Genomic DNA, 18,809 nt, shown 5'->3' on the forward strand with positions numbered 1-18,809 from the left:
GAGTTTAAAATGAAAATAACTTAATGAAGAGATTGTGTCCAGATTGAAGGACCCCAGAAAACAAGCATGGGCTTGTGAGCTTCCAAGGAACTAGCAACAGCAGAAAGCCCTTACCAACCTTAGGCCCAAAGGGCAAAGGGAGGCGAGAGTATTACAGGAACCTGGCAAGAACTGGAGGCAGGGAAAAGGGCCATGTAGTAAGAGCTGTGGTGGTAGAAGAAAGTAGCCATCTCCAAAATCTTGACTCAGCAGTTATGCAGTGACACAGCCTCATTCTCCTGTTGCTGTTTTACCTGCTCTTTATGTTACAAATTCTTTGCTGTCTCATAATCATGGGTTGTCTACCTGCATGAGGTATGGGGACTGAAAAGCTAACTGGAAGCCCTGATTGCCTGTGTAAGAATACTGCATTTGAACGTCACCATAGGGTGATCAGGCCTGGGTATTGATTGGGGAACCTCATGTGTCAGTGTCTCCTGGTTCTTTGTCTTGAGCTGGTCATGCTTCTCTCAGAATAATGTTGTAGTGTGTGTCTAGTTTTAGAGAAGACAAGTGTTCTGGAAGCCTAGGGAGGGGAGATGGGAGCTCAGGCCTCAGCATTCAGCATTTAGGAAGCGTGTGGTCACTGAATCCACTTTGCTATGAGTTAATCATGCATCAGTTATGCCCGACATCTTTCCCAGTCCGGAGGAGAAATGCCGTCAGCCATACTGGGGGAGGGACAGTCACTCACCATGAAGTAAGGCTATCAGTTTCTCTCTGATTGTTGAATTAGCTGTGTTCCAAATATTTTCTAATTTCCCTTGTGATTTTTCTTTGACCTGTGAGTTATTTTGAAGTGTATGGTCTCATTTCCAAGTTTTTGGGATTTTCCAAATAATTTCCTGTTATCAGTATCTAATTTAATTCCTTTGTAGCCAATGAATATATTTCGTATGATTTTGATCCTCTTAAATGTATTGAGACTTGTGGCCCAGCATGTGATCTATTTTGATAAATTCCATGTGTACTTGCAAAAATACATCTAGCTACAGTTATTGAATGGAGTGTGTTATAAATATCAGTTAGGTAAAATTGGTGGTTAATGTTTAGTTTTCCCATATCCCTACTGATTTTCTGTCAAGCTGTTGTAATTAATTACTAAGAAAGGAATATTGACATCTCCAAATATAATTGCTCATGTAGTTATTTCAGTTCTGATAGTTTTGCTTCATGTATTTGGAAGTTCTGTTATTAATGCCAGGTACAAATAATGACAATGTAGGCATGTTATGTCTTTTTGATGAAGTGACTCTTTTATCATGATGAAAGTTCTCTGTATCCCTCTGTCTGCCCTCCTCCACACTATTTTTCCCTAAGGTGGTTTCAGTACTTTAAAGTTGTCATTTCACTGCCTTTTGGGCTGTATGCTCTGAGAAGTCTAGTGATTCTTCAGTTTTCTCTACATAATATATTTTTTTCTGTCCGCTTTTATAATTGTCTTTTTATCACAGATTTTCCAGTTTATTGTAGTTTTCTTTGTGTTAATCCTGCTGGGGAGTCATTGAGCAACTGTGATCTGTAGGTTAATAATTTTCTTCAAATTTGGAAAATTGAAGCCAATACTTCTTACACCTTTAAGTATTTTTCTGCTCCTTCTAGCCCATCTCTTTTTTTTTTTTTTTTTTAAGGGCAGGGTCAGTCTCTGTCATCCAGGCTGGAGTGCATTTGTGTGATCTTGGCTCACTGCAGCCTCAACCTTCCAGGCTCAAGTGACAAGTGATCCTCCCACCTCAGCCTCCCTAGTAGCTGGGATCACAGGTGCAGGCCACTAGGCCTGGCTGATTTTTGTATTTTTAGTAGAGATGGGGTTTTGCCATGTCAGCAAGGCTGGTCTTGAACTCCTGAGCTTAAGTGATCCACCCACCTCCGCCTTCCAAAGTGCTGGGATTACAGGCATGAGCCACTGTGCCCAGCTACCTAGGCTTTCTACTGAGAGGTGATTTCTGGACTGAAAAAATTACCAAAGCCCCAGTGACCTATGGGACATTATCAATCAGTCTGAAGTATGTGTAAATAGAAATGGGGTGGCAAGGCGAGTTGACTCATGCCTGTAATCCCAGCACTTTGGAAAGCCAAGGCTGGCAGATTGCTTTAGCTCAGGGGTTCGATCCTAGCCTGGGCAACATGGTAAAACCAAAATACAAAGATACAAAAATAAATTAGCTGGGCATGGTGGTGCATGCCTGTGATCACTTGTCACTTGAGCTGGGGAGGTTCGAAGCTGCAGTGATCCAGGATCGCACCACAGCATTCCAGCCTCGATGATATAGTGACACCCTGTCCAAAAAAAAAAGTAGATTTATTGGGAAGGAAAGCGGGAAATCTGGTGCTAGGGAAAAGTGCAGGACTCCTCCTCAGTACTAATGACTGGTGGAAGAAGGGAGATAGGAAAACTCTGGTGCCTAAGACGCTCAGGCAAAAGGTGGCGATTTACGAATCTGGATGTGTTATAGAGGCCATTTGTTAGCAGCTCTGATGAAGAGTTCACTTTAATTCCAAATCATTGGGCAAGGTAATATCCAAACTTTCCTGCTTAGAAGGGCAGAGATTGTTACTGACATACGACTAGACCAGCCTTATTGGCGCTAGTGCTGGCAACAATACTGTGTAAAGATAATCGTTAGTCTAAACACCTGGAATGGAGCTAAGGCTTGGGTGGGAACTAAGTAGATTATATAGTTGTTTTTCTCAGAATTTTATATCACAAAAACCTTTGTTGGCCATCAGGGATCAGCTTGTTTCTTCCTTTCAATGAGAGTAATGAAATAAAGAATGCCCTTTCATTCTCACTGCGTTGCAAGGACACTCAGAGCCATGTTGTATTCTCAGTCTCTTAATTATATTGTGTATGCTCAATCACATTTAATGGTAAATGTGCCTTCTTTCTGTATTTATCTTGTTATGTATATTCCTTTTTGTGAGTTTCCTGGGATCATTTCTTTTTGGAAAGAAAGTTTTTAAAAAATCGTTTATTATATATTTTATAATCCAGGGTTTAGTATTTTGTAGTTTTTTCTCGACTTCCTTAGCTATTAGGACAACAAGTGATGATAGTATGTCTTCAAGAGTTGGATTTCCCACTGGTGCAACCATCCTCATAGTAATTGGAATAATGTGACATAAAAGGGAAAATGTTACTCAAATTTACTTATAATGAATACCATATGACTTTTTTTTGTATTCTTTTTCTTCAATAACATTTTAGGGGCCAGGCACAATGGCTCATGCCTGTAATCGCAACACTTTGGGAGGCCAGGGTGGTAGGATCACTTGAGCCCAGGAGTTCGAGACCAACCTGGGCAAAACAGCAAGAGCTTATCTTTACAAAAAAATTTAAAACTAGTTTTGTGTGGTGGTGCACACCTGTTGTCCCCGCTACTTGGGAGGCCGAGGCAAGAAGATTGCTGAGCACAGGAGGCCAAGGCTACAGTGAGTTGTGATCATGCCACTGCACTCCAGCCTGGGTGACACAGTGAGACTCCATCTCAAAAATATATATACATGTTTTTTGTTAACAAGCAAGTATATTCTTTTTTTTTTTTTTTTTTTTTTTTTTTGAGACAGTCTTACTCTGTTGCCCAGGCTAGAGTGCAGTGGCACAGTCTCAGCTCACTGCAACTCTGCCTCCTGGGTTGTGCCTCAGCCTTCCAAGTAACTGGGATTACAGGCACCTCCCACCACACCCAGCTACTTTTTGTATTTTCAGTAGAGATTTCGCCATGTTGGCCAGGCTGGTCTCGAACTCCTGACCTCAAGTGATCTGTTCACCTCAGCCTCCCAAAGTGCTGAAATTACAGGGGTGGGCCACTGCACCCGGTCATATTCTTTATAACCAAACATACTAAAATTTTTTGATCACTTAAGTATTTGAAGTAATAACAACTAATGTTTTCAGCATTTATTATCTGAGAATAGACGGAGGCTTTTAATGCGTCAGTGAATCCTGCAACCTCCTCAATTTGTTCCTGATCTTTTCTGCATCACCCCTTACCTCAGTGCTCTATCCATTCTTGCCATCATTTGCGCCCTGTTTTTCAAGTGTGAAAATATCCAGTGTAACTATGGCCACAAATAAGTTTCCTAGCTTGGGTAATATACACCCCTCAACTAGTGTTCTCCACAGGAGAAAACTGTGGAAGGAGTTAATACAATAATCATAAGAGATATATATGCATACTTCCTTAAAATGCTATTTCACTTAAAGCCATGACTATAAATAGTTCCATTCATGGCTCTAGGCTCCTATGTTTGACTTTCTGGGAAGGAGTATATCAAAGGGTATCTATGAATGACCCTGAGGAGCTATTGTGTTTCCAGAGATGATCAGCCACTTACTTGGAGCTGTTGCATTTGATGACGTGAATTCTATTTTGGAACATGAACAGATTTAGGATCTGCTGCACAGTAGTGCAGCTGAATTCTTATAAGCTTTACTGTCATTCTCTTTATCTTCTCTGACAAAAAAAATAGCCTTTCACATGACTGTGTGATGTTGGATATACCCTCATTGTATATAGATTTCTTTACTTAAAACAGGAAATTATTTGCTTCTTCCATCAAATCTATCTATTCCCCAGCACAGGAAAAGTCTTCTGAAAGAAAATAATTGTGAGCCTAGTTCAATATCAGGCATATTCTTATTATATTCATTTTATTGATGAGGGAATAAAGACTCGGGGAGTTTTGGTAATTTCACCAAGGTCAAAGAATTAGTAAAGGTCAAAGCCAGGAATTTAGCCCACATGTTAAGGCCCTGTACCCACGCTCTTTAACTTGTTCACATCTACTTCTCTCAGCCCTCAATATTCTCATCTGGGGACTGGCAATAACATGCCTCTCTAAATAGCATAAAGAACGTAGATTTTAGTTCTGCCTTTGCTGCTAGCTGGCATGTTGGAAATACTGCGATCTTCATGGATTTCAGTTCTTTCAACTCTAAAATGAGCATGTAGGTGGGGAGATATACAAGATTCCTTCCAACTGTAAATTTTATTTGAATTTAAGGATGATTTTGGAAATGCAAACTACATTGCAGTTGCTTGATGGCCGTGGATGCTTTCCTCATCGATGCTCAGACCGACAGAGCTTGCTCCCCACTCTCTGCTAGTTTTTGATTCGCTGTCTGCCTTTCTCTGACCGGCCACACCTTCCACCTGTCCATCTTTGCTCATTCATCATTTCTCTCCCCACATACTTCCAGTGAGGCGTTAGAGGCTGGGGTGGACAGATACCACACCTCCTCAGAATTTTATCTACCTAGCTGGTTTGGTGACATTGTGACATTTAACACTGCTGAGAATGAAAAGGGGGTAGTTGCATTAGTGAGCATTGGTCTCTAATTGACAGGTAGCAGCCATGAGACTATACTTTGGCCACACCTCTCTCTTCCTAGATATAGACATGAGTAATTACGTACACAGCCACACACCCACTCTACAAGAACTTAGCAGTGTCACTTTCCATTAGCTTCACGTCTAGATTGCTGTGTTTCTTGCTTGTAAGTACACGTTTGAATAACATAATGGAAGACAACCTGTCCACCTGTACATATCAATTCTGATATTCCCAGCTGAGAAAACTTCACCTTGTAGGGTTTATTTTATGTCAAGTAAGATGAATGGCCTTGGGCACTACAGCACGGGAGCCAAAACTCAGAGTTTTAAGCCTAGGGTTTTCGTTTTTTCTGTCCTCTTTTTGGATGCATAACCATTTCATCACTGCTGTCAAGTGAGGGCTTGGTGTGATGGGAGAATTAAAAGAAACAGCCTAAAAGGCACTGTAATTTTGTCCCTTGGGGACTTTGGCCAGATCTGCTGGTTACATAGTATGTTCACAGACTTCCTTTAGAAAATTGGTATATTTTTATATGTATATTCTTTAGATGATTAAAGACAATGTCTGGTAAATAAGGTTAACTGTTTAATAAAATGTAGTTTGTGTATGAATGAGTAAATGGGTGTGCCATGAGTTTTCACTTCATTTTTCAATCCTTGCAGTACATTGAATAATTCTTTTCAGTACAAATTACAAAACAAAATCACTCGTGTTTACGTCCTCAGCTGAAAAGGTTTAATGTCTTTAATCGTTACAGTGCTTCTAGCAGGAGCAGACATGATAGTGTATGAGGCAACTATTTCAACAAAGAAGTCCCAGATCTCAATGGTTTATAATAAATATTTATTGTTTTTATGCACTGGCCTGGTAGTTGGCTCAGGTTCACTCCACTGGGCCTGGGTTTCACTGAGCTTGGCTCCAGGCTTGCAGGACTGTGCCTAGGTCAGACGTTCCAGGTTTCATTCGAAGCTCCCAAGGACCGTGTTCGTCTCATGGTGAGGGCAGAAGCACAAGGCGGGGCATGAAAACACACCATGCGTCTCAAGGCCTTGGCCCAGAATTGGCACACTGTCACATTGTTTACATTCAGATGACCAAAGCAAGTCACGTGGCAGGGGAAATAGACCAGAACAGGCCGTGAGTGCGTGATCATATTGCAGGGAGGGAGTGAAACAGTGGGAACCATAATCCGGTGTACCCCTGCTAGACAGACTGATCCCATTTTGGAAAGATGAGCTGTGGACACTGCCTCCTGTTTTAAATGGCATATGACTACCTTTCCATTCTGTCTGCTTCTGTTGTTTTGATAATTGACAGCAAAACCTCAGTCTGATGTTGTAGGTTAGCATCAGGAAGTGCAGCTCGTCATGTGAATGGTTTTGAAAAGCACAGACTTCCAAAGTGGTTCCAAGGTAAGTCACCCCACCTTTACTGTGACTGTGCTGTATGTTGTATTAACCGTGGTCAGCTGTACAAATAACCTGTGTGTGTATGTGTGGTCGATCAAGCTGTTGAAATGTCTTTGAGAAACAAAATATTGAGTACAAGACAGGTTTGTAATGTGCACATGAAAGGGAAAGACACATGTTTAAACTGATAAGACCGATTCAGGTTTTCAGAAAATATTCTCTAAAGATCTAACACCCCCAAATCTGTTTGTATCAGAAAATTAAATGACAGTTGACTGTTTTGACAGAATATATTTATCTAATTTCAGATGATTTTCTTCTCTTTTTATTAAATGTATTCAGCTGGAGAGACTACTTTGGGTGTTACCCATTTTAATAAATACAGACTTGTGCTTTATTTTTGACTAAAAAAGTTGTGTTTGTGTTGTTAAAACTCTCCACTCCAAAATTATTTTATAAATACGTTACAGTCGTCAGAATGTTGACTTTGTCATTTGTCCTAACCTACTTTGTCAGACTTTTGAGAATAACAGTTTTATGTTACTTATTTCAGTTTTATGTTACTTATGGTCCTTTTCTGTCCAAATGATTCTTGCCAAAATTATTCTGCATCATGGTTTTACCTTGCATGTTTCCTTCATAGGGATATTGTCTGGTTAAACCTTAGGTATTAGAAATTAACTCTTTAAAACTAAAACCATTTCCAGAAAGCAGACAACTTTCACCTTGGCATTATTTTCCCTCTGCATAGAGAGTGAATTGGATTGCACACCTCACCTCATTAATGCAGTATTGGATAGCCACTGCAAGTGTGTGAGGGGTTTGCATGTGTGTTTGCATAAATATGCATGCATGTGTGTTTCATCAAGACCCCAAATCCTTGTTATTATGGGAATGTTTCGCTCTCTTGTACCTAAATGATGAACTTATACTCACCAGACAATGTGCCTCTGCTGATACAGATGTCTGACCTCAGGTGTTGTACATTGTGTTTTGTGATATATAATATATATTATGTTTTATATTGTTTTATTATTCTGTGCAAAGTTTCCCCAAAGCCAGCACCTACTTCAAAAGAAAAATGAAAGGTTGAGGGATTTAAAATGAGGGATGTAACCAATACATCTTGGAAGATTAGTAACCAATACATCTTGGAAGATGAGGTAGTACAGTGAGAGTATACTGTAAATTTTAAAAGATTTATGACAAAGGCGAACAGAAATAGTCCAGGAGGAGGATGAGCCATATAAATAGAAGTTAAAGGGGGTCTGAGCTTTAATTTCTTCATCTGTTACAGTATAACCAGTACTGTCTTCCTCAGAGTCAACATGAACATAAAGCAAAGGTACTAAGCAGAGTGCCTTCTCCCTGAGGTTCTTTTAGGCATTAGTTCATTCCTCTGTCTTGAGACTAGAAGTTGGGTCACTCCAAAGCACATGAGACTCTAAATGAAAGCCCAGAAGACTGTCTGTAGACAGTAGGTAGCAAGGGGATTGACTGGAAAGGCACTTGTTCTGAGGCATCTGGCCCAGATCAAGGAAGAGCCTAGGTATACTCTTCCTAGACAACTGTGTCTGCAGGGGTGAGCATAGACTGGGGAAGCCCTGGACTCTCATTTTTCTCAGTGGCTGCAGAAAGGTGTTTTGTGGACAGCCTGCTTAGAGGGTAACTGTAGACACACTGTGACCTGCATCATCTTTCACTTTGAAGTGTGATTGAAAACTAACATACCCAACAGGCAAACAACAGCCAAACCTTAGCTGTTTTCATTTTTTTCTAAAATGCTACTCTAATACAAGCATGCTATCCCGCAGGTCCTTTGTGAGCTGACTTACTCTCAGCTCTAGTTTCGTGTAAGTCAGGTTTCAGCATGGTAGAAGCCGTTGGTTGGCTTTGGGTGACTGCCAAACAGACTCTTACAGGGATTATGTGTAATAAACACGCTATCATATATTCAACAGTGATCTCTGTTGCAAAATACCCTGAGCCTAAACTTTTAACTTCTGCCTGGTTGCTTAAAATTTTGCCAAGGTTGCTTACCAGGAATTAAAAGAGGACTAGGAACTTGAGTGCTATGTGAAACATTAGAAGTGATCTAATCTGGTATTTTCCAAACTGTGTTCCACTACAACATTAAGTGGCTTGCGACACATTTAGCAGGTGTCCTTTAAATGGATTCTGTGGCCAAATGAGTTTGGAAAACCCTATGATACAGAATTAGGTTTTCTGTACTAAAGGACATCCCAAGGTCTTTAATACGCTAACACGAATCATGGTTCTTTTAGAGATACCGTATGTAGCTTTTCTCACTGATTTGACTGTAGTAAAGTCCTTTTGTTGTAGAACACATATTGCTATTTTGAGAACAGAATGTCAGGCAGAGGCCATAGTGTAGTCATTAAAAGCACGACCCTCTGTTGTTTAACTGCCTGGGTTCAAGTCCTAGGTTAACCATTTACTGATTTTATGATTTTAAGCAAATTGCTTAACTTCTTTGTATTTCAGTTTCTCCATTTAAAATGAGAACACTAATGATACCTAACTATATGTTATCATAAAAATTGACCAGAGCTAAAAACAGTGTCTGGCACATAGTTAATGATTATCATCCTATTATTACTTGCCTACAGTTTAGGTTAGAATGAGCTAGACTAATAACTTTGATTCTAGAGATGACAAAAGGGAATCCCAAATAGGTTTCTCATGCAGTGCTCACTCATTCAACAAAGTGACCAAGTCCTGTATGCACCATGCATAATAATTCTATTCCCAGAAATGAAGATGAAGAAGGCACCATTCCTGCCCTGGAGAACACACACATTAGTAACTTGGCTCAGATGACACTGTTTAGGAACTGTAGGAAAGCCACAGGCTAGACCTCCTGACTTCTGTCCCCCAGCTCCTCTGATTCCATTATGAGATAGAATGACCCATATGCAACCTGTAATCAAGAATATGGGGCATAGAGTACAGTCAATAGAATTATCTTTTCAAACTGGGGATGAGGGCATATGTTGTAATTTTTTGTTGGTGTGATTTAGAAATTGTCAGGAGAAATACTTTTGAAGGAAAGCAATCTCTTAAAAATATAACTTAGAAAGCAAAGTAAGAGCTAGTATGAAGAAGGCTACGTAGGAGTTCCCCAAATACGGCTTTATTTATTTATTTGGCTGCCGTGTCACTGATGGCCTTCGCTGTGTCTGTTTTAGGTATCTCCTCTGAGGGCTTTCCCTGGGATGGCTTCAATGAGCAGACACCTAAAGACCTTCCCAACAGAGATGGAGGCACGTGGCTTCTGGGCTACAGAGCAGGACCAGCCTGTCCATTTTTGCTTCATGAGGAAAGGGAGAAATCAAACAGAAGCGAATTGTACTTGGATCTCCATGTAAGTAGAAATCTTTGTGATTGTGCTGTGGTTCTTTGTGGTCAACAGAGGCTCATTTAATATGTATTTAATGTAAATTGTATATATAAAGCTGCATTTAGCGTATCAGTCATTGTTTAAAAAAATCAGTGGGTTGCAGAAAATCAAGATGCAGCTTGGTGATCTGAAATTTGTACACTAGAAAGTAACTAGCAACTTGTCTAGGAGTGACTGTGTTTGTCATTTATCTGAGTGTTTTCAGGGCACACTGTTCATTAGCTTTGTATCCTAAATTCATTGTGGGAGTACCCACTGATTGCGAGTCACTACTTAATATCCTTTTACTAAAAATTTGTGAATAACATAGGTAAGCCAACTGATATGCTCTGGATTGTCAAATGAAATCCAAATACCCTGCCTTCCTTCCATATTCATGAACCTTTCTCCCCAGCTGCTCAAGTAACAGGTAGATAGGTTGGCAGAAAATCTGCAGAATATAGGATGATGCATTTAAAAAACATAACCTTCTCCTTTCTGTTTTTTAAAATTTTTGTTCTCTTTTAATAACCTCTCTGCAATTTTCTTTTTAATTAATTTTTTTTATTTCAATAGGTTTTGGGGGGAACAGGTGGTGTTTGGTTACATGAGTAAGTTCTTTAGTGGGGATTACTGAGATTTTGGTGCACCCATCATCTGAGCAGTGTACACTGTTCCCAGTGTGTAGTCTTTCATCCTTGGCTTCCCCCGACCCTTTCCCACAAGTCCCCAAAGTCCACTGTATGATTGTGATGCCTTTGCGTCCTCATAGCTTAGCTCCCACTTACGAGTGAGAACATAGGATGTTTGGTTTTCCATTCCTGAGTTATTTCACTTAGAATAATAGTCTGCAATTTTACCCAACTTTCTGCAAATGGCATTATTTCATTCCTTTCTATGGCTGAGTAGTATTCCATGGTATATGTGTATATATATGTGTGTGTGTATATATATATATGCATTTAGTGTATGAGTCATTGTTTAAAAAAATCAGTGGGTTGCAGAAAATCAAGATGGAGCTTGGTGATCTGAAATTTGTACACTAGAAAGTAACTAGCAACTTGTCTAGGAGTGACTGTGTTTGTCATTTATCTGAGTGTTTTCAGAGCACTCTGTTCATTAGCTTTGTAGCCTAAATCTCATTGTGGGAGAGATCACACACATATATATATACACATGTATACACACACACGCACACACATACCACATTTTCTTTATCCACTCATTGATTGATGGGGATTTGGGCTGGTTCCATATTTTTGCAAATTTTACTGCTAATAAACATGCATGTGCAAATATCTTTTCTTGTATAATGACTTCTTTTCCTCTGGGTAGATACCCAGTAGTGGGATTGCAGGATCAAATGATAGATCTACTTTTAGTTCAAAAAAATTAGCCTTCTCTGTTTTTGTTTTTTGTTGTTGTTTTGTTTTGCTTTGTGTTTTTGAGGTGGAGTCTTGCTCTGTTGCTCAGGCTGGAGTGCAGTGGCAGGATCTTGGCTTGTTGCAACCTCTGCCTCTTGGGTTCAAGCAGTCCCCCACCTCAGCCTCCTGAGTAGCTGGGCTTACAGGCATGAGCCACCACACCCAACTAATTTTTGTATTTTTAGTAGAGATGGGGTTTCACCATATTGGCCCGGCTGGTCTCAAACTCCTGACTTGAAAATGTTCCCTCTCGCAGCCTCCCAAAGTGCTGGATTACAGGCATGAGCCGTACATCCACCTGCCTTCTCCTTTCGTATTCATTCTTGTTTTCATTGACACAGAAGTATTGACTTCTCCTTAGAAAGCACTGGGCTGGGGTTCAGCTACTTCCACATTTAGATGGCCTGATAGGATTGACCAGATTATTGTGATTCTCTGCAATCCCTCTTTAGCCATCCAGTTTCCTGTCACAGATGAGGTGAGCCACCAGAAATCTAAGAAGCACTTTTTCTTTTTTTTAACCACTAACTTTAATGCCTGTTGACAATCTGGTGTTCTCCAACTCATTACTTTCAGACCTGGAACCATGTGTTTGACGAGTGTGGGTTAAATCTGTGATGTTCACATGGGCGGCATTGAAAGAGCAGGAGAACCCTGTGTTTTTCATAACCATAAATCCATGGTCACCGCATGTCATTTTAGAACAGCATTCAGCATTTCAGGTATTACAAAAGGAGGTTTAGAAATGAAGCTGAAAGATGAGAAAGCTGCAGTCCTGCGGGAGATGGCATGAGAATTAGTAAAGGTTTTGATTTTGTTCCCCTACGTAAATTTGTGCGTCTTGAGAGATGGTTAAAGTAGGAAGTGTAACAGTGACATCTGTTGGTGAATTACTTTAAGTTGCATTTGCTGCAAACAGCAGATCTACAGTGTAAAAGTGCTGAAGTAGATTTTGAAAAGCTACTTTATTTTTCTTCTGTGTTTTAAAAAAATTCTGTGTTTATGTGATTTTTAAAATTGGCTAAACTTTGTATTTCTTGTTTTCCTTTTCCTCTGTAAATTAAATGATTAATTTTTTACAATTACAAATATCCTACACCATCCTTATAGAAAATTTGAAATACATAGTTACAGTGAAAACAAACCTCATAATCCTAGCAGCTAAGATGACTGTTACAATTTGATAAATTTTCTTTGTATTTTTTCACTAAGTATGGTTTGTTTTTCAATGAGAGACTTTTTTGAAACACATAAGTGTGCCAGATTTTATTAACCTCCTCTCTCTTTTGTTTTTTTTTTTTGAGATGGAGTCTCGCTCTGACGCTCAGGCTAGAGCGCAGTGGCATAATCTTGGCTCACTGCAACCTCCACCTGCTGGATTCAAGCGATTCTCCTGCCTCAGCCTCTTGAGTACCTGGGATTACAGGCGTGTGCCACCACGCCCAGCTAATTTTTTTGTATTTTCAGTAGAGACGGCATTTCACCATGTTAGCCAGGATGGTCTCGATCTCCTGACCTCGTGATCTGCCTGTCCCGGCCTCCCAAAGTGCTGGGATTACAGGCGTGAGCCACCACACCTGGTCTCCTTTTCTTTTTGAAATAATTACTCTTACATTGCTTATCCAGGCTGTTACAAGTTCATTATAGATGTGTTTTAAGCGATTGAGTGATATTCCACGAAATGATATGCTAAAATTTATTCAATCATTTCTCCATTATTGGATATTGAAGTTGTTTCCAGTTTTGGAATAGGACCACTATTTGGAAATAAAATAGCATGACCACACATAAAATTTTTCCTATACCCTTCTCTCCCATTATTTAGGACTATTTCCTTATGATAAAATTCTAGGAGGTGGATTATTTTCTATAATATTTTTAGGTTTTTGATATTTATCACTAGATGAAAAATGTCTATATCCTGAACTAGCCTTCTATGGGTTTTATATATTTATGTATGTTACATATATGTGATATATAAATTATGCATCTGTATACATGTATAATTTTAATGTATTTATGTATAAATACATGTGTGATATATAAATATATATTTGTATATATAAATACTGTGTCATTGAAAACAAGTATATATTCATACGTTGCTTAGTTTTTCATTAATCAGAATTATAAAACTAAAATAGTTTCTTTTGATTATTTTCTGAATCAACTGTTTTTTTTCTTTGATCCCTGTGTTTCCTTCCTCACCTCCAAGCCCTTCTCCCCTCTTTGGACAGTGTGATTTGACCCTTATATGCTTAAATATTGATATTCTAGGTAAGGTTTCTATCTGAAAGGATTCTACTTATTTAGAACAAATGTGTATCCTATAAGTTCTATAAAAGACTACAAATTGGGTACAATGTATACTGCTTGGGTGATGGGTGCAAATCTCATAAATCACCACTAAAGAACTTACTCATGTAACCAAACACCACCTGTTTCCCAATAGCTTATAGAAATAAAAAAGTGAAAAAAAGAAGAAAAACTTAGCGTCCTATTAATGACTAGCAGCTCACAGAAACCCCTTTCCTCTGGTGGGCTGTAGACTCTAAGCAATATATCGATCGGCCTTAGACATTGGAGCAGCACTGCCTTGCTTCCAGTTTTAAACCTGACTTGCAGCATCACCATCAGGATGTTACTTTCCTAAGCTTTTTTCTGTGGCTATACTGACTCTCATTAGTACGTGATGACAGGTAAAACATTTCATACTTGAGATAATTGGTGGGAGTTTGGCATCCACGAGTCAGGATGGACACTGGCATCAAGGCCAGGGCTGTTACTGAGTCCCCTCATTTAGCTGGGCATTCATCTTTTAGTTACTGAACTATGAGAAGACTCAGGGGTTCCTTTGGGAATGGCAGGAGGTGGGGTTGGTGTAGGACAAACACCAGAGACACTCTGGGCAGCATCTATTTAACAAACTAAATGAAAAAAAACACACAAAACAAAACCCCTCCTTTACCCTTACAACACTTCTGACGTTCGGAGACCAAGTGTACGTGTTTTTCATAACAAGCAATTCTCCAATTCCCTGTAGACACCAACTAGGTGTCCCACAATTCAATTCAATTGACGCGATCTACTTGGAATTGTAGCCAGATCCCGCAAGTTAAGGGTTCAGTCCCACAAAACTGCCACACCTCAGATGCCAATCACAAGTAGTGGGTTCCCAGGTTACCCATAACTTCTGTCCAACTTGGATACAAATAGGAGGTTCCCATGACCCCCTCGTCGGGTTCAATAATTTGCTAGGACAACTTGTACAACCCAGGGAAACAGTTAACTTACTGTTACCAGAAAGGGGTCTCGATCCAGACCCCAAGAGAGGGTTCTTGGACCTTGCACAAGAGAGAATTTAGGGCAAGTCCATAAAGTAAAAGCAAGTTTACTAAGAAAGTAAAGGAATAAAAGAATGGCTACTCCATAGGCAGAGCACAGTGGTATGGTCTGCTTGATTGAGTATACCTATAGTTATTTCTTGATTATATGCTAAATAAATAAGGGGTGAATTATTCATGAGTTTTCCAGGAAAGAGGCGGGGATTTCCTGGAATTGAGGGTCCCTCCCCTTTTTAGACCATATAAGCAAACTTCCCAACACTACCATGGTATTTGTAAACTGTCATAGCACTGGTGGGAGTGTGTTATCATTAGCCTGTAATGAGCAGTGAGGATGACCAGAGGTCACTTTTGTAGCCATCTTCATTTTGGTGGGTTTTGACTGGCTTCTGTACCACATCCTGTTTTATCAGCAGGGTCTTTGTGACTTGTGTCTAGTGGCAACCTTCTTTCTTATCCTGTGACTAAGAATGCCTAATCTACTGGGAATGCAGCCCAGCAGGTTTCAACCTTATTTTACCCATCCCCTATTCAAGATGGAGTAGCTGTGGTTCAAACATCTCTGACATTACCAATTTATTACAAAGGATATTCTTAAAGGATACAAATGAATAGCCAGATCAAGAGATACATAGGATGAGGTCTGGAAGGGTCCCGAGCACAAGAGCTTCTGTCCCTATGGAGACAGAACTTCTTTGGGTAGGGTTTTTATGCAGTCTTCATTACATTGGTGATTAGCTCAACCTTCAGCCTCTCTACCCTCCTGGAGGTGAGTTGTTGGGACCCAGAATGCCAACCACCTAATCACAAGGTTGGTTCCCTTGGCAACCAGCCTCCCATCCTCTAAAAGTCACCTCATAACATAAGCTCAAGTGTAGTTGAAAGGGGCTTGTTCTGAATAACAAAAGATGCCCCTTTCACCTTTATTGTTTCTGAGCTGTTTCAGAAGCTGAGGACAAAAAACAAATACTACAACTTCTATAGATATTTGAATATATTTGAGTATATCCACATATTATGACTACTTCTGTGGCTCTTACCACTTAGGAAGTTACGAGGGTTTTAGAAGTTCTGACCAGGAGCCAGATGAAGACCAAATACACAGTATATTTCTCATTATATCAGTATATCGCACAACTAGTACTATGATGTAGATGCTAGACCTCTGCGTAGGGAAGCTCTGTTTGGGTGATTATCCTGCAAGTCCTGGTCAAGCAAATTCTATAGACTATTATGGGCAAACTACAAAGCTTTTGAAAGACTGAACCCAAAGCTCTGCCAGCTCCACTTTTGGGCCGTGGGGTTTCCAAATATTGTATGGGACATGCCTATACCACAAAATGATTTTTTTAAATCTGAAATTCATATTTAACTGGGTATCCTATATTTTATTAACTAACTCCGTCAACCCTGGATAATTACTTTTGAAGCAAGATCCAAATGCGTGAATTGCCCTTGGGTAGCATCTATATATGACAAAACCTCAGTCACCCTAGAGTGCCCATTTAGAACATGAATATTAAGAAGTTAGCCTGAAGGGGCAGTTTCTTATGTTCCACTGAACTAGGAGCTACCATTAGTCATGCATCTCAGGTCCTGTGGCACTTTGAACCCGATTTATCAAAGGCAATTGAATATAGTCAGAAACTAGAGAAACCCTGGGGCCTAAATTCTTATTACAAATGCAGTTTCCTGAAGATTCCAGTGGAGAGGAATGCTCACCATGGAGAATAGTTTGTAATGTGTCTATAAACAAAGACATGGGTGGATAGAAAGACACTGAAAGAGGTATGGCCTGAAATTGAAAACAAAGATATGAAAACAGAGGTAAATAGTCATTAGGATTATATCCTGGTGGCACTACTCCCTGGAAATAAGATTTTGTATGCCAGCTTTTAAAACACTTTGGAGGCCAGGCGCGGTGGCTCAAGCCTGTAATCCCAGCACTTTGGGAGGCCATGGTGGGCGGATCATGAGGTCAGGAGATCGAGACCATCCTGGCTAACATGGAGAAACGCCATCTCTACTAATAACACAAAAATTTGCTGGGTATGGTGGCACGTGCCTGTAATCCCAGCTACTCGGGAAGCTGAGGCACGAGAATAGCTTGAACCCAGGAGGCGGAGGTTGCGGTAAGCTGAGAAGAGTCTACCACTTAAAGCTACAGGCCCTAGGAATGGCTTACCCAAATCGTGAGAATATTCTTGACAATGTGACTGGTACTTGCAAGTGAAGTGAATTTAAAAATATCAAAGTAGCTTGTTTCCTGACGGAGTGTGTTCATTTGTGTATGTGTGAGTACATGTCAGTGTGTATGTGTGTAAAAGAGAAAAAGAATGAGAGGGATCATGTGTCGGTTGGTGGTATGATAAGTCATCAAGAAATTAATCCAGATGAAAAGAACAGTTGGAAGGGATGAATTATTGATCAATTTGGAAAATCATTTTGTTCTGTTTTCTACAAATTCCTCATCAGTTTAAGTCATGATAAAGCAGTTGAAAAAAAAGTAATCTGATTTATTTCCTAATTCACATGCAAGTTAACCAATTATCTCTCAAATTAGTGCAAATTTGTAAATTAGTGTGAAGGATTGTTAAGTTTAAATAGGATTTCTGTTTTCCGCGAATCACAAATTCTTAAACCAGTTCTCACACTTCTCTACAAATTGAAAAATAATGGCAAATCTGGTAACAGTTCAGCTCAGCTTTCTTTTTTGAGATGGAATCTCACTCTGTCACCCAGGCTTGAGTGCAGTGGCACGATCTCAGCTCATTCCAACCTCCACCTGGCAGGTTCAAGTAATTATCCTGCCTCAGCCTCCCGAGTAGCTGGGATCACAGGTGGGTGCCACCACGCCCGGCTAATTTTTGTATTTTTAGTAGAGACGGGGTTTCACCATGTTGGCCAGGTTGGTCTCGAACTCCTAATCTCAGGTGATCCTCCCTCCTCAGCCTCCCAACGTGCTGGCATTATAGGCATGAGCCACCATGCCCAGCCTCAGGTTTCTTTATAAAATAAAAAGAATAAGCTTGGATAAATTATTGCATCACCTTAATGCTTAATGGAACTGAAATTTGCTTTTCTTTGATCTTGATAACACATATTCTTATTTCTTGTTCTCCTATTCTGATGAGAAATATCATAGCTGTTCATATAAAATTTGGACTCTTGAGGGTATATACAGAGAAAACTCTGTATTATACTTTCAAAGCCAGAGAGGTCACAGAATAGAACTGAATTTTATATAAAATGATGAAGAATTTGTCTAAGAATTGTATTTAAGTGAATTGGAATATTGCCACTAAAATACTTGATTTTCTCTAAAAATCACATGATTGTTTTTTGCCCCCTTTGGATGTGTTCCAATTTTTTACCCTCATTTTTCTGTCTGAAAAGCTTAAAGTTCTGTCTGCATTCACTAAACTTAGAGTGCTGTGAGCCTCACATGGTGTCTTCCAACCTTGGTCTCTTACTACGTACATCATTTGTGCTCCATGCGTGTCTTTCAGAAAAGCATTTTCTTCTCTCTCTCCAGGATGAAGGTGGGAATTTGTGGTTAAAATTACAATCCCATATGAGCTATTTAGAATTGGAAATGCAGTAGCCTTTACGTACCTACTGTGAATACTCCTATATTAACATAAAGTTCTGGTTTTTATGGCCTAGTTGCTTTTCTGTTGCCTTTTGGATTTTACAGATTTTACTTAAGCAATTCCAATGTATTAGTATCGTTATTTCTAAATTGCATTAAGGATTGCAGCCACTAGTGTCTTGCACATGAACATCATAAACTTTCCTTCTCCAGCTATGGAAAGTATGTGACTTTGATTCTAGGAACTGTTATAGCATTTCTTCA

At 39.7% G+C, this 18,809-nt stretch overlaps 1 protein-coding gene across 1 annotated transcript in view; it reads left to right on the forward strand.

The window, feature by feature from the left end:
- FMN1 (formin 1) overlaps positions 1 to 18,809 on the forward strand; it is a 378,961-nt gene that overhangs the window by 57,641 nt on the left and 302,511 nt on the right. The window contains exon 2 of the mRNA XM_023230251.1: positions 9,995 to 10,170. Within this exon, the coding sequence (XP_023086019.1) occupies positions 9,995 to 10,170 (176 nt within the window). The remainder of the gene's footprint in view (positions 1 to 9,994; positions 10,171 to 18,809) is intronic.

Source organism: Piliocolobus tephrosceles, chromosome 6, assembly GCF_002776525.5.
Source record: "Piliocolobus tephrosceles isolate RC106 chromosome 6, ASM277652v3, whole genome shotgun sequence".
Lineage (NCBI taxonomy): Eukaryota > Metazoa > Chordata > Mammalia > Primates > Cercopithecidae > Piliocolobus > Piliocolobus tephrosceles.